Source organism: Hypanus sabinus, chromosome 7 (assembly GCF_030144855.1).
Source record: "Hypanus sabinus isolate sHypSab1 chromosome 7, sHypSab1.hap1, whole genome shotgun sequence".
NCBI classification, from domain to species: Eukaryota; Metazoa; Chordata; class Chondrichthyes; order Myliobatiformes; family Dasyatidae; genus Hypanus; species Hypanus sabinus.
The window spans coordinates 144,549,327-144,566,699 of record NC_082712.1 but is presented as its reverse complement, the minus strand read 5'-3'; the positions used below and the strand labels follow the sequence as shown (position 1 = coordinate 144,566,699).

The window sequence follows — 17,373 nt, the reverse complement described above, 5'->3', positions numbered from 1 at the left end:
GTGTGGAAATCTGCTGCCCTCTAATGGAAGAGTGCAAATTTTGGTTCTGCTTTTTATATCTATATTATTTATAACATCCATTTGTTTTCATGTGTTATTTGTTAATTACATAAGAAATCAGATCTTCAATGGTGTGTTTTATCTTAATTTAAAGAGATCTTGATCATTGTAGTTATGGATTAACCAATAACTGAGCAGAGAAAGTCAAACTACTGAAGCACATATTCAAAAATTTAGAATTTATAAATAGTAGTCTAAAATAAACATATATAGTACATTTAGGTCCTCTTGGTCATTTTGGGATGTTGTGGCAAAAATACACCAGCAATCAAAAGCAGATATTTCGGAACATAACAGCCATGTTCTTTCCATTTTGACTTGTAATTTAAACATCGATGCAGAAACAAAATAGAATGGTTATTGATTTAACTGAGATGATCACACCCGCTTAACTATATTGTGAATATCAGTAATATAAGAAAAACTCTTACACTGATGCTTGATAAATGTAATGTAAATATTTAAACCTTTTTTATGGTTATTTCAGAAATTAGCAACCGGTGTCAACCAATTTGCCTACACATGTGTCCAAGACCATCATATCTGGGCTAACCAACAGTTTTGGGAAGCTACATTCTACAATGATGTGCAGAATCAGATTCGAGCACTCTACCTCACCTCTAGAAATGAAAATTTTGTATCCAATTTCAAGCAAAAGGTAATTACAGATATTTCTCACCTTTGGTTTATGCAGTACAGAATTAATTTATAAACCAGAAGCAATAGAAAAAAAGATCTTGCTTAAAAAATAGAATACTACTCTACTGAGATTCTTTTCACTATTTTTCCAGACTATTACTAATCCAGCCCATTTACCCTTAAATGTCAATTTTTTTTAACAAATATTTTCCTAAATCATTGTTTTACAATATCAGTGGCGCATCAGGCAGTATATTTCTTCTTGCTGTTTCTTTAGCATTTGTCTGTTTTTTATGAGGCTGAGTTGCTAGCTTGACACTCAACCTAGCATGCAAGGAGTGGCCGGATTCGAACCCAGGACAATTTGCCTCCAAGTTCGGTGCTGATGCACTACACCACCAGCCGGCTATCAGTGAAAATAACAATACGTTAAGATTAAAGGAAACAAAAGTGTTTTTTTTTCCCTCTGGAAATTAAAAACAGATTTGCATTTCTTAAATATTTCTTCCCATTCTGTCCATCAATCATTTTTATTTTTTGAGCGTAAGTAAATGTTCGTTCATTACCAATTGACCTTGTGTGAGCAGTAATAGGAATTTTTCTTCATCCAAATTCACCTTTTTTTGATGGGCTTTCTTTAGGAATTATTTGGTTCTATGAATCAGAATATCAGAATATGTCCAGGATTGTGGGTGACATGAAAGAGTAGATTTCCTCCACAAAATTGTTGTTCTTGTTCTTCATGGTTGTTGAGATCATAGGGTGACTGTACTTGATGAAATTATACAATTTATTGTATGCATTTATAGAAGTTGCAGCATTGTTGATGGTTTAACATTCAGTGGAAGAAGCCTTTCTATGATTGAAGGCAAGTAACTAAAGAATATCCAGTTTTTGATCTGTTCTTTTACCCTTTTTATTTGTGTGGCTGGGTCAATTGAGTTTCTGGTCATTGCTGATCACAAAGTCATTTCATGAGGAGGTGTTTAGAAGTTTATAGACAATGGTCATTGAATGTCACTTTTGTGGCTCAAATGTTACTTGCCACTTATAAATCCTTACTTGAACATAGGCCAGGTATTTCTGCAATGCAGGAGATACTGCTTCATTTTATGTGTTGCCACTAAACAAAATATTGAAAATATTGTGATCAAATGATAGATGGAAAGTTATTGATAAAGTCCTGACAATGGTTGGACCTAGGATTTCAGCTTGAGAAAATTTAACATTGACAGTCTGAGACTGGGATGATTGACCACCAACAAAAGCAACCATCTTTTGTCACTGCATGATACAAACCCAACTGTTGGTGTTTGTTCTTCCCATGACACCTATTGGCTTCAGGGAAAATAGAACTGCTGAATTCCACATTGAGTTAAATGGTACCTTTGTCTCAGTTCTGGTATTCAACTCTGGTCCACATTTGGATTGACAGTATAATGAGGTCTGAAGCCAAGTGGTCCAAGCAAAAATGAAACTGAATACACATACTCATCACATTATTCATGAGTTATTGCTGGCGTTATCAATATCACTACCATAATTGTAGGTAAATTAAGGTTTAACGAGTTGGGTGGCAATTATCCAGGTTTTTCTTGTGAGCAGGTTCTAACAGTGCAATTTTCAACATTATCAGGCAGATGTAACTCTACCAGAACAGTTTGACAAGCAAATCCTTGATTGTAGGTTTTCCGTATTCCCCAGATGTTTTTGGTTCTGCTTGCCTTTGCTTCTCCAGAATGTTCAGGCACTTCTGGATATTACATGGAGTGTTTAGAATGGGCTGGACAAAGGGTTTTGTGATAGTGGCGACTGTAGAATGCAGTCAAGATGGATCACCTATTCTGCAGTTCGGGCTGAAATTGGTTGTGATTTTTTTGCCTTGTTTTTTAGCACTCAAATGATGAACCTTGCATCGTTGAGGATGGGGATGTTCTTGGAGCCACCTGCTCCTTTTAATTGTTTAATTATCTGTGACTAGATGTGGTAAGACTGTAGAGCTTTGATCTGATCCATTGGTTGTGGAATTGCTTAGATTTGTTTATAGCATGCTGTTTTTGTTTAGCACGCAAATGGTGCTGTGGTGCAATTTCACCATTTGGCATTTTTCTTTTTACCTTGTGCTGCTTTCTAGCATGTCCCTCTACACTCTTCATTGAACAAGGCTGGTCTCCTGACTTTATTGTATATGTTTGAGTGGGCTATGACATTAGAGATTATCATATTTCTGCTGTTGCTGGTTATCCACATAAGCTCAAGAATCCCCAATTACGAGCTGCCAAATCTATTCTCAAATCTACTCCATTTAGCACAATGGTAGCCCCATACAACACAAAGGAGTGTGACTGAGTTTGTCTCTAAGTAGCATGCATTGGTCACACTATGATCATGAGCTTATGCAGAATAGAAACTGTTAATTATTTACTGTTATCTAACTCAAAGTTTTACACGACTTTGGATACAGGCAAGTGATAAAAATTGATCTTTGTCTTTCCACATGCTTTTTCTCTTGCATTATGCATCAGTCAAATCTCTTAAGTTTTAGTTTACATAAAACATTGATTCTGAGCATTATCACATTTGAGGTTCAAATGTTTAAATTTAAGGATATCATTGGAACCTAAGTGTTTTGATTGCTTCTAATGTGCACTAGTATGTCACCTTTCTGTAACATGCAGTAGAATAGTTTGGTTTGTTGGAAGTTAAATAAGGCAAAGGTATTTCACTATGATAACTTGATTATCCCGAGAAGGATTTTTTGAAAAAAAGATGAATATACAGTACTGTGCAAAAGTCTTAGGCACATATATATAGCTAGGGTGCCTGTAATTTAATGTATTGCACTGTACTGCTGCCACAAGAAAAAAACCACATTTCGTGACATATGTGAGTGATGATAAACCTAATTCTGATATAGGTCTCTTGTGGACTGAGGGTGGGAAGGGGGCAAGGAGAGGGAAATCATGGTTGGGAAAAGGGGAAGGGAGTGGGATGCACTAGAGAAACATACTGTAATGATCAAAAAACCATTTGTTTGGAATTAAATGACTTTGCCTGGTTCTCAGGACTGGGTGTGTCTACACATACGCCACTCCCCACACCTCGCACTCCTCCTCTGCCAACTGTCCCACAACCCTCCCGCAGTGGTCCGCCTTCGCTATTTCCAACATCCTTTGCTTCTGCCAGATTTACAAACGCACTCTCCATTTCATGTTGACAAATACAGTACAGTGCAAAAATCTTAGGCAACCTAGCTATATATGTGCCTAAGAATTTTGTACAGTACTGTATATTGAGAAATATATTCCACATACATATTTCTTATTTTGTTGCTATCTCTGGTGTGCTTCAACCTTCGATATTTTATGGCCTTATAACACTCTAGTCAATCTGTTGTCTATCTGTAGCTCATCCATGTGCTTTAGCTTTTGCAAAAGACATACATACAGGTATAAAACCTGGGAAGAGTTTTATATCCAGATGTGGATCTCCATTTTGTTTATTTTAGGATAAAGATCCACTACCAACAGAGCAAGAGAAAACAGTCATGGACATTGCAGCAGAGCAGTTGCGGTTATGGCCAACGCTACACAAAGAGAAACAGCAGGAGCTGGAAAAAGGAGAAGAAAACACTGTGTTTAGCCAAGCCATTCATTATTCCCAACTCATGGTATACTTGCTGGTTCCTTTGGACACAAGCAAAAATAAGTTGCTTCGAAATGCTGCAACAGGAGATTGGGAGAGTGGGAGTAATAGCTTTGTCACTAACAGGTTAGTATAAAGTTATGTTTCATACATTTTGCATAGTTTAGTATAAGAATTCTGAAAATTTTGAAGAACAGTTAATGATAGTGGTTTAAAATAAAAATCTTGGAAAATGTATTTCCTCTCTGGTTGCCTGAAGTAGATTATATTTGGTCGGTATAGCAAAACACTGTTTTTACCAAGCTATTAATTTTGCCTAACTCAGGAGACACATGAAACTGCAGGAGCTGGGATCTGGCACAGAAGGTGATCTGCTGGAGGAACTCAGTGGGGCAAGCATCATCTGTGGAGGGGAAAGAAATTGTTGATGTGTTGAGTTGAAACTCTGGGTCAGGATTAAAAGTGGAGAGGAAAGCTAGCCAGTGTAAGGGGGAGGAGAAGTGATGATACAATGGTCAGAATATAGGTCAAAGAAGATGAGCATATATGGGAGCCAGAGGGATGGAATTGAGAGACAGTAACATATGAAGATGGAAGCAGCTAGGAGGGAGACTTTGGCATGTTACAGTTTAGTTAGAAGTTTGCAGAAAATGGAAACCTGTATGTAGCAACTGTATATAATAAGCTTGCGATAGATATTGACCCATAAGGCCCAGAAGAAGTGCATCAATATAAAGAGCTTTTGACTGTAAGATCATCAGAATTAGAAGCAGGAGAAGGCCATCCTCATTAAGATTGTGGCTCATATTCTGTCTCAGCTACATTTTTTGGCACTATGTCCATAGCCCTTGATTTTCTTACTATCCAAAATCTTTAAGTCTCTACTTTCAATGTTAGTTTCAGAATTAAACAGTTTCATTTTCAATTATACTTTGAAAATCTCATGGATTGAAGACTTGTATCTAGTCTTAAAACAGCTACTGATTCTGCAAAAGTATGGTTTAGATTTATACAGTAATAAATATTTGCTGTTTATGTATTATACTATTCTAAGTTGTTGCTTACCAGTCTCATAGAACTACAAGCTGATTCTCTTTAACATGAAAAACATTTCTATCTCTCCTCTTCAACAAATCTGATTTTTCCCCAAATTCTTGTGACTAAGGTTTCTAAACTGAAATCAGCTCTCATATTTACCTATTTGCACATCTAATTGTAAATATAATATCTTGTGCTTACCTTAATACTTTTTATTAAGTTAGCTTTTTGCCAAAAAAGTGGAAGTTGGAATGAGTTGGCATTTCTTCAAAATTATCTGCAGAGTCTTTGTGTTGTGCAACATTAGTTGGATTGAACTATTTCCCAAAGTTGAAGGTTAAATGTGAACCTCACTGGGCCATCTTGTCTCCAACATCTCACCTTCCTGAGAAAGGAAGAGAAGTGGTTGTTCACAGATATTTTTTTCCGCTACATTATGTAGCATGTTTTTCTTGGCATTCAGTACGTGAACAAGATTAAATTGGAATGTTGCACATAATCTGACTGAACTTGAAGTTTTTCAAGGTCAGAGGTTGGTCACGTCAACTTTTTGGTCTTTTTACAATGCTAAGAATGGAATTTATTGCTGCTTCTGGAAACACTGCTGAAAGGTTTGCAAATCATCAAGATGTTCCGGCAGTTATTTCATTACCGTTCAACTAAACAATATTCATATCAACCTTGTACATCCTCTATAATAAACAAATGCATTACAGAAACCGGATTATTATCAGGAATCGATAAAATTACTATGCTGTTGTAGCAAATGCATGTATATGTAGCAAATTTGTAAACTATACATTTATGTATTAAGTATAAAAGTCATTGCATTGACAACATTATTTTATTAAAAGTAGCAAAATCTGAAATATTTTCCTTTTATTTAAAGACCTCTAGGATAGTATCTCCAAGTAAACAATTAATAAGAAACATATTCAAATAAAATCATTTGTATGTTTTCAAAAACTGAGTTTTCAAATTGGTGTTTTGAAATCCATTAGTCATTTCATGATAGCACAAAACTAGAACATGTTCAGTGAGAAATATTTTAATTTGAAACTTGAAGAAATAGTCATATGGTAGGGAGTATGATAATTACACTCAGGTGATGTTCTCATTACTGTCAGCATTATTTTATAGTTTGAAATGCTGATAATTTATTGCTGATGGCTCAGAGCCAGATGAAAAAGTGATCTGTGAGCATTCAGTCTGCAACTGAAGTTGATCAATTAGCTCAGTAAGCATGAAGATGATATGTAGAGTATCATATTTTAAAACATAATGTAATCATATTTTATTTGTTGAAAAATAGAAAATTTTTTAAATAATGCGAAGCTGTTTTGAAACTATGAGAAACTTAAGTGTGGAAGACTTCGGTGAGTCCTCTTGTGGAAAACTTTGTGAGATTTTGACCTCCAAACCAAAGGAACAATATACATGCTTCAGACTCAGTGCATTGCAGATTTTCCAGATTGTATCCTAAAATGCTGAATTATAATCACTTGATGAAGAAAGGTGAAGTGATTGCATTGAGATCTTCAAGACTCTTTGAGGGATAGATTAAAACACTCTTCTACACCCTGAGAAGTCTAGAATGGGGCTCATTTCATCAGGGCTCAAGAATAGCCATTAATATCGGATCATGAGCCATTTCTTTTTGTAGAATGTATTCATATTCAGTTGCTCAGTATATTAAAAGCTGACATCAATAGCTATTTCAACATTTGACAATTAGAATAACAATGGAAACTGGCAGGAAAGTAGAGTGGGCTTTAGTGAGACGTGTACTTCAGCATTGTATTCTTATTACAATGTGCAGCATAGATTGATGGGCAATGTTCCTTTTTCCCAGAAAATGAATACTTGTGCATCTGTTCAGCTAGGTAGAGATGACAGGCACAATAGTGCACTGTTCCTCTTGTAGGATGTGAGAAGGCAAGGAGGTCTCCAGTATTCCTGACCACTGCAACTGTGAGAAGTGCATCCAGCTGTAGCTTCTAACAAACCGCATTAGGGTGTTGGAGCTGGACTGGATGAACTCCAAATTATTCAGGAGGCTGATGAGATGGTAGGTAGTTGTACCGAAGGTGCAGGACACAGGAAACTGGGTGACTGTCAGAGAGGGGAAGGGGGTTAAAGAGCTAGTGCAGAGTACCCCTGTAACCATCCCCCACAACAACAGGTATATCACTTTGGATACTGTGGTGGGGGTGGCTGGTGGAATGACCTAACAGAGTAAAGTCATAGTGGTCAGGCCTCTGGCGCTGATTCTGGCTCTGTGACTCAGAAGGGGAAGAAGAGACACACTGTGTCAAGGGAATGAACAGGAGGTTCTGTAGGTGAGAACAAGATTCCTGGGTGGTATGATGCCTCCCAGGTGCTAGGGCCTGGGATATCTCAAATAGAGTCCTCAGCATTCTTAAATGGGAGGCAGAAATCATGGTCATGTAGATACCAATGACATGGATAGGACACGTGACAAAATTCTGCAAAGGGAGTTCAGGGAGTTAGCTGCTAAGTTAAAGGGCAGAACCTTCAGGGGAAGTTTCTAGAGTGCCTTTATAGAGCAGCTCATGGTTGAGCCCAGTAGAGGATCAGCTATTCAGAATTGGGTATTGTGCAATGAACCAGAATTGATTAGAGGCCTTAACGTAAAAGAACCCTTCTTTTAACTATGAAAGTGATCATAGTCTGGTTGAATTCACCCTGAAATTTGAGAAGGAGAAGCTAAAGTTAGATGTATCAGTGTTACAGGGAGTAAAGGGAATTACCAAGACAGGAGAAAGGAGTTGGCCAGAATTGATTGGAAAAGAACACTGGCAGGGAAGATGGCAGAGCAGCAATGGCTGGAATTTCTGGAAGCAATTCAGAAGGTACAGGATATATACATCCCAAAGAGAAGGAAATATTCTAAAGGAACGATGACACAATTGTGGCTAACAAGAAGTCGAAGCCAACATAAGAGTGAAAGAGAGGGCATATAATAAAGGAAAGATTAGTGGGAAGTTAGAGGATTGGGAAACTTTTAGAACCATCGGAAGGCAACTTAAAAAGTCATTAAGGTAAAGATGAAATACGAAAGCAAGCTAACCAATAATATTAAAGAGGATACCAAAAGTTCTTCAGATAGATAAAGTTTAAAAGAGAGGTGACAGTGGATATCAGACTGCTGGAAAATGATGCTGGACAGGTAGTAATGGGGGACAAGGAAAAAGCGGATGAACTGAAGAAGTATTTTGCATCATCTTCACTGTGGAAGAAACTAGCAGTATGGTAGAAGTTCAGGGTTTCAGGGGGCATGAAGTCATGTGAAGTTACCATAATTAGACAGAAGGTTCTTGGGAAACTGAAAGGTCCGAAGGTAGATGAGTCACCTGGACCAGATGGTGTACACCCTACAGTTCTGAAAGAGATGGCGAAGCTGATCTTGGAGGCATTAGTAATGATCTTTAAAGAATCACTAGATTCTGAAATGGTTCTGGAAGACAGGAAAACTGCAAATGTCATTCCACTCTTCAAGAAGGGAGAGCGGCAAAAGAAAGGAAACTAAAGATCTGTTGGATTGACCTCAGTGGTTTGGAAAATGTTGATTATTAAGTATGGGGTCTCAGGGTACTTAGAGGCACATGATAAAATAGGCCGTAGTCAGCATGGTTTCCTCAAGGGAAAATCTTGCCTGACAAATCTGTTGGAATTCTTTGAAGAAATAATATTAAATAAAGGAGAATTGGTTGATGTGTTGTGTACTTGGATTTTCAGAAAGCCTTTGACAACATGCCACACATGAGGCTGCTTCACAAGCTACAAGCCCATGATTGGCAGCAGACAAAGAGTGTGAATAAAGGGAGCCTTTTCTGTCTGGCTGCTGGTGACTAATAGTGTTCTATGTTGGGACCAATTCTTTTTACGTTATATGTCAGTGATTTGGTTGATAGAATTGATTACTTTGTTGCAATGTTTGCAGAGGATATAGGTGGAGGAGCAGTTTGTTTTGAATATGTGTATGGTCAGAAGCTTTGGTAGAAGTAATGAAAGGGTTGACTGTTTTCTGAATGGAGATTAAATACAAAAATCTGGGGCACAAGTGGACTTGGGGATCCTAGTGCAGGATTCCCTGAAGGTTTATTTACATGTTGAGTCTGTGGTGAGGAAGGCAAATGCATTGTTTGCATTCATTTCAAGAAGACTAGAATATAAAAACAAAGGTGTAATATTGAGACTTTATAAAGCACAGGAGAGGCCTCACTTGGATTATTGTGAGCAGTTTTGGGCCTCATCTTAAAAAGGATGTGCTGAAAGTAGAGAGGGTTCAGAGGAGGTTTACAAAATTGATTCCAGAATTGAATGGTTTGTCATATGAAGACAGTTTGATGGTTCTGTGCCTGTATTCACTGGAATTCAGAAGAGTGAGAAGTGACCTCATTGGAACGTATCGGATGGTGAAAGGCCTTGATAGAGTTGATGTGGTGAGGATGTTTCCTATGATGGGAGAGTTGAAGACCAGAGGACTCAGACTCAGAATAGAGGGATGAGGAATTTCTTTAGCCAGAGAGTGGTGAATCTGTGGAATTCTTTACCACAGGCAGCTGTGGAAGCCAAGTCTTTATGTATATTTAAGGTAGTGGTCAATAGATTTTTGATTGGTCAGGGCATGAAGGGATACGGGGAGAAGGCAGGAGATTAGGGTTGCAAGGAAAATTGGATCAGCCATGATGAAATGGCAGAGCATATTTGATGGGCCAAATGGCCTAATTCTGCTCCAATATCTTATGGTGTTATGGTCCAACACCTTTCTCACATGGATGTTTAAATGAGCACTCAAATAAATGCTGGATCAGGCCAAGATTTCCACTGTGATTTACAATGTCTATCTTATCAGTGTTTGCTCCTGAAATAACCCTGACGGCTCAACATATTGGTCTTAATAGGATCCAGTCAGTTGTATTGGTTGAAGCACACCACCACCCAATCTTTCTTAAAAGAAAAGTTTGAGAGCCATTTCTGTAATTAGGCTGCACTATAGGTTTTTCAAGCAGCTACAGACAGAGCATAAAGCTCTAGCCTCAAGAACAGTGCTGAACAAATAGCAGTAATCATGGACTCTGAAAACTCAAATTACTTTTTTGCACCCCTTGTACTGATCCACTCTCAAAGCCACATATCTTTGTTCAAAGTTTGAAAATGAAAGTTATGTTTGTAATGATGCTGTGAGTTCCACAGATTATTGAAACTTTTTACTGTTTATTTTTCAGCATTGCTGGCAGTGTCGCTGAAAGTTACGACACCGAAAGTGGGTTTGAAGATGCAGAGAATAATGATGTTGCCAATGCAGTTGTTCGTTTTATAACAAGATTTATTGACAAAGTTTGCACTGAGAGTGGGGTCACACAGGACCATATCAAGAATTTGCACTGCATGATACCAGGTTGGGATATAAAGTGTTTTACATTAGAAAATCTAAGAGTGAGTGGTTTTATAGATACTTGCCCACTGATTTGTAGAGACGTTTTTGATTCTTACAGTTTTCATTTTATTTTACCACAATTGTGTGGAAATATTACCATTAGTATTATAGAGATTCCTTGCTATTCATCAGAATTGGGCGCTGTACAAAAATTTTAATCTGTAGCTGTTTCAGTTCCAAAATTTTGTTGATTTATACATTCATACTGATATTCACACTCCTGCTTCCCCCACCCCCTACCCCTCCACAGGAGCCGCATGTTGGCACAGTTTCAACCAGCAGCAAGACAGTGTCACTGCAGTAGACGGATCTGTCCAGTTCTGTGCCATTGATTCCATTTTGGAACATACCCGCCAAATCATGAAAACTATAAGACTAGAATACATAGCTTTCTTATTCTCCGCAACTAAACTGAAGTTGAGCAGTAGAAAGGAGCCTAACATTAGTGCTATTTAAAGGGGCCGTTGGCAGCATTCAGGGTTTTGTTGATTAACTTCTAGCTTGTGCTTATTGTATGAGTGTTTGATGGTTGAATTTTAGAAGTTTAGGTTTGTTGATGTAGCTAATACTAATGGATTTTTCCCTGTCAAATCAGTGAAGTGCCATTTTTGTACTCTGCCACAATATTCAGTTGGAATTGGCTATATTCACAGCTGCAATCATAATTTTTATGTATTGCAGAATTTCAGATTGGTTTAAGTGTTACTACTGCTGCAATCTATAGTATATGCAAATCCTTGGCTTGGATGATTGTGGTATAATCATCTCCCAAGCCCTCTGTGGAGCTAGCTATTTCATATTGGTATAAAAGATGTATGAAATTTGCAAATTTTACAGACCTTAGAATCGGACATAGAACTGAAATTGATAGAAAGAAATATCTAAGTGTATTGCTTCTGAAAATCATACAAGTGGCAAAATTTCCAGTACATACTTCCCTGAAACCAGCAACACAGATAGACAGGGTGGCAAAGAAAACATGGGGTACTGAGTACAAGAGTTAAGATTTATGTTACAGATGTATAGGATACTGGAATATTCTGTACGTTTCTGGTCACTATACTATAGGAAGGATGTGGGTATAGGACATATTTGCAAGGAGTTTGCAGCATCTGGAGGGGCTTGAGTTATAAGGAGAGACTGGATAGGCTAGCATTGTTTTTTCTGCAGTGATAGAGTCTGAAAGATGATCTTATAATGGTTTATAAGATCATGAGGAACAAAGGTAATATGGATAGTCAACATCTTGTTGCCAGGACACTGAAGTCTAAAACTATAGGGGACATGTTTAAAATGACACAGGAAAGATTTAAAAGAGATGTTTTTCTCATTGGGGTAGTGGGTAATAATGGAGCAAACTGTCAGAGGAAGTGGTTGAGGCTGTACAATTACAGTATTTAGAAGACAGGTACAAGAAGAAGAAAGGGTTAGAGGGGTACGGGCCAAATGCAGACAATGGTTGACTTGGGCCAAAGGACCTGTTTCCATTCTGTCGGGCTCCATGCACATAAAAAAGAAATGGATGATTCAGAAATCCTGATTAGGCTGCATGTAGTTATGGTTAGATCAAAATATTTTGTTCTGTTACCTTAGAGGTCCATGAGAGACAAAGCAGCACAACCAGTGCGATTTTAGTTAACTCTCTGGAACTCACTGACTTAAGAATATCAGTGAATTTATTAAGAAAAAATTGCAGTAACTTTTTCTTTATGTCATATAATCATTTTAAATCTAGAGTGATTTTTGTTGGTGAGTGTAGCACTCTTCATGATAATAACATCCATGCAGGTTTTTCTCGTTCTCTGTTTTATGTTGTGTTTGATTTAGTTGTTTGCTTCACTGACTTGTAGAAGTATAAGTTCTATTATCTGGATGCCTGTAATTCATTCTCTAATGTGAGAGGAAAATTAAAAACCATCTGGATTACTTGAAGCCATTAGAAGAAAAAGTTCTCAGATGAATTTACACACAGAGATGTGTTGTTCATTCTATTCCTTAGACCATTCATGTCTAAGGAACAGATTACGCTATTGGGAAAGCAGCAAATAAAATATGTTTTATAATATGTTTTTATCATTTTTATAATACAAACTAGACTGGTATGTAGCAGGATAGCAAAATGTGAAGGCTTAGTTTTCTTCAGCAAACAAATACAATGATCAGTTTTTAATAATAGATTTAATAGTCTGTTCTATTTGCCATGTTTCTAATCTCATTTTCCCCCAAAACTAACCTTCCAGATTTAAATAAATAAATGTGTTTGTGTGTGTGATGAAATAAAGGCAATAGGGGCTATGTTTCAGAATAATTTATTTTTCACAAGTAGTTAAACTGACCGTGGTTTTACTGTTTAACTAAGGAATTGTGGCAATGCATATTGAGACATTGGAGGCTGTTCATCGGGAAAGCAGGAGGCTTCCACCAATACAGAAGGTAAACAAATACATCACTTATTTTAGCATGTATCCCTACACTCCAAAAAGAAAATAAGATAACCTAAATCTGCTCTGGTGATTAGGGCTCTCATTAGTTGCTCTTAATATCTAATAGAACTGGTTATAAGATTTAATTTCCTTTGCTTTAACGATTATTGACTTTAATTTCCTATAATCATCTCTCTTTACCATTTTTATATTTTGGTTTGTTTTCTTTATTTCATTTACTCTGTTTTATGTTATAGTAGTAGTTTTACTTTAACTCTATGTTTCTTAAACTTCCTTATTCTTTGCTTTCTTCTTTCAGATTGGTGCAAGTAAATAGGGCTGGAGGGTAATCCACACTTGTATTAAATCACTGCAGCACCACCTAATGATAAGCATCTGGTATCACAACAGTTAGTCTGTTGGACTGCAGAGATCTTCCCGTTATTCATGGTCCAAAAGTTAGACAAGTGGAATTTTTGATTTTATTTGTTGTTGGCCATTTTTGGCCACTATATCATTGTTAGATATTTCTTACCATGGAAATTGTTTCAGTCTAAAATTATCTTATCCATTGCATTTCAACAATTTTTTAAGCAATTCTTTAATATTATTGCACTGTGTTAAATTTTTCAGTCTCATATCTATGGTTAACTTGTTCTATTTTTAGAACCTGATACTTAAATATTTGGTGCATAATCAGGAAAGCAACATAATATTGTTTAATGTTTCAGTTTTATGGACATCATAAAAGATATGCTCTTTGGGAATCGCCAATGTAGTGCCCCAAAAGTTATCATATTATGAATATAATTTCCATTAAAATGTTGGCTGAATGAGCTGCCAATATTTTATGGAAAATAAATTGTAATATTACAGGATAATTATTTGAATTGGTGAAAGCCTGGGAAACCAGATGAGATCAGATCAACTGAGTCTTTTGATGAAGGTTGTATAGACTTGTAAAAATACTATTCATTGCATCTCCTCATAGCTTATCTCTCTTTTCAAGCAAAATGTTTTCCAGGCTGCTTCTTTAAAATGCCTTTTTTTTGGCATTGAAAATTGACTTGGCTCCACTATGTTCTTGGTATTTTATATTCCCCCTGTGTAGCAACATTCTTTAAAACAGCTGTTATTTAAAATGCAAACACACTTTTTCCTTTTAAACTAAAAGTAATGCAGCTTTCAGAGCAGAATTGTAAGCAATAGGAATCTATAGTTTGACTGGAAATTGTGCAGAAATGTTTCAACAAGTTATTGCAAAAATAATGAAGCAGCTGAAATTACATGTAAAAATGAACATAAAGAAATCTAAATAGAAAGCTTAGTTCTACAATAAATCTCAAGTATTTTGCAAAATGTAAGTAAAACTGGAGAATCTAAAAATAAATAAAATCTTGAAAATGGGACTTTAATATATGTTCGAATTTTGCATTTTAAACTTAACACTCTATCATGTTCAGGTTTCTTCCAAACTAATGAAGTGCAGGCTAGATAGACAGAAAATAATTGATAACTTTAAAGCAGTACTCCTTTTTTTTTGTTTAGAAAGGAAATGAGGCCAACATTTTTCTAGACATTATATCTTCAGTATAAAATTAATTCTTTGCAATGAATTATTATCCAACACCTAATTAGCTTGAGATAGCTATTGGTAATTGCCACATAGAAAGTGCAGAACAGCCATTACTGATTATAACCACTAAAAATGTTTCTCCAGTATATATTTCAAGAACCTGCTACTTGATTATTAAACTCCTTTTCAGACAAAAAAGGTATTGTTGGAAAATGATGCAGCATTTCAGTGTATTTGACTAAAAGAAAGATTTTCATATTTATCTTGTATTTTCTTCTGAGTTAGGAGGAGACCATTCAACCCTTTCAGTGTGTCCCATTTGTCAGCATTCTCAACAATGCCATTTCCACACTGTAATCTATTCTGTGTCCAGAGCCCCTCAACTTCACTCTGAATCTCTTTCCAGCCACTCACTTTTGTTAATTTATTGTATCATTTAATCCACCAATCTTGAAGATATAAAAGGAATAGGAGTACCTGGTCATGGGGAGTTTATGCAGACTCCACACAAATAGCATTGGAGTTCAGTTTTGATGCTAGGTAACTGTAACTTTGAGGCTGTGGCAGTGCACTGTGTGCCTCTCAGTCTTTGTACCAACTATAATTGATTAAAAATTTATCATAATCCATTATTTTTGATCTGAGATATTGAGACTCCAGTTGTTTTCAGAAATGAGAAGGATACAATTTTTCTGGAAAATGGAATTAACAGCGTGGAACAGGCCTTTCTGGTCCAATGAGGCGGTGGCCCAACATCCCATTTATTTATTAGTCCAGCCTAATCACAGGTCAATTTTGCAATGAACAATTAACCTATTAAGTGGTATGCCTTTGCACTGTGGGAGGAAACCCATGCAGTCACAGAGAGAACGTACAATCTCCTTTCAGACAAAGCTGAAATTGAACACCAAGTTCCAATGCCCCAAGCTATAATAGTGTCGTGCTAACCTCTATGCTACCTTGGTGCCCTTCTAGGATTTACAGTGTAAATGTAAATTGAAATTGAAATTCTCAAGATACCTGAAAGAGAATAGATGATATTGAAGAAAAATACTGACCATGGGGGTCAGATATCAAAGGCTAAGCAAGAAACCAAATAAGTTTTGAACCTCAGATTGTAGAAAACAAAACTAGCATTGCTAGATCCAGTGAGCATAACGTTCAGTAGGACCCTTGGGAAGAAATTGGATAAATTTAGTCAGATTTGTACTTAATTAGAATATGGATGAACAAATAAGAGCCACTTACTTTGGTCCTCATTAATAGTCATAGAATGTATGCCAGAGATAAAATGGCTAATGGTTTCTCATAAACACAAGAGATCTTGCAGATGATGGGAATCTTGAACAGCACACAAAATACTGGAGGAATTCCTCCAGCATTTTGTGTCTATTGCTAATTGATATTTCAAATTGATATCAAAGTCAAAGAATATGACTTCAAAGGTACATATATCACTACATTTCTACAGATGTCAGAGAAATGTATTCAATATACATCCTGAAATGTTTTTTTCTTGGCAACCATCCACGAAAACAGAGTGCCCCCAAAGAATGAACAACAGTTAAATGTTAGAAGTCCAAAGTCCTCCCCAGCTCCCCTTCCTCCTGCGCATAAGCAACAATAAACGAAGACCCCCCCCCCACCAGCAAACAAAAAAATATCAGCACCCACCACCGAGCATTCAAGCGTGCGGCAAAGCAACAGCAAAGACACAGACTTACAGTACCTTTAAGACTACTTGTTCACCTAGTATTCAACATACCACAGGCTCTCTCGCTCTCTCCCTAATAAGGGAGAAAGGGGTGTCTCCATTTCACAGTGAGAGGGGAGACATAACAAACAACTCGCTGGTTTACAATGTTAAAGTCCATTGTGTTGCTTTTTCCGAGCCTGTGTCCAAAGATCTCAGGTCTCTGGGCACACAGCCGTAGATCTTCCAACTGCCACGACACACAGTCTCCTGCCAGGACACCAACATTCGATCTGCCTGTCTCCAGAGCCGCTAGATCTCTGGAAGCAAATCGGTTCAAAAAAGGTCATTGATATATTGAAGTAAACAGGGCTGTCAAGAGAAATTAAATGTACTGCATTAGAAGTCAGAAATGTGCAGAAATCCCATCTATGGTTACCCAGTAACACTCCGGTGAATGGGATCAATGAACATATCTGTGAATGGAGACTACCCTACAGTATGTGACCAAAACCAAAGCAGCAGCTAGTCTGTGAGATGTTCCCCATAACCATCTTACATCAGGGAATATAATGCAGTTCAAGTTCAAAATAAGATTTATTATCAGAGTACATACATGCTTAGCAGGCATCCTTAGCAATCTATAGAACAAAAAATGTAAACAGGATCGATGGGTAACGAACTGTGTAAATGAAAATATTAAAAAAAGCAATAAATTACAAGCATGAAGTAGCAAGATAAAGAGTCAATTGAGAATATTGATTATGGGAACATCAGGAGCAGAATGAGTGGGGTTTATTCCCTTTTGTTCAAGAACCTGATGGTTGAGGGGTAG

The 17,373-nt window shown here is 36.9% G+C and overlaps 1 protein-coding gene across 4 annotated transcripts in view; it reads left to right on the top strand.

The window, feature by feature from the left end:
* sbf2 (SET binding factor 2) overlaps positions 1-17,373 on the top strand; it is a 507,247-nt gene that overhangs the window by 385,646 nt on the left and 104,228 nt on the right. For all 4 annotated transcript variants that reach the window (XM_059975882.1, XM_059975881.1, XM_059975879.1 and 1 more), the window contains 4 exons: positions 548-718; positions 4,208-4,470; positions 10,635-10,807; positions 13,206-13,279. In XM_059975882.1, the coding sequence (XP_059831865.1) occupies positions 548-718; positions 4,208-4,470; positions 10,635-10,807; positions 13,206-13,279 (681 nt within the window). The remainder of the gene's footprint in view (positions 1-547; positions 719-4,207; positions 4,471-10,634; positions 10,808-13,205; positions 13,280-17,373) is intronic.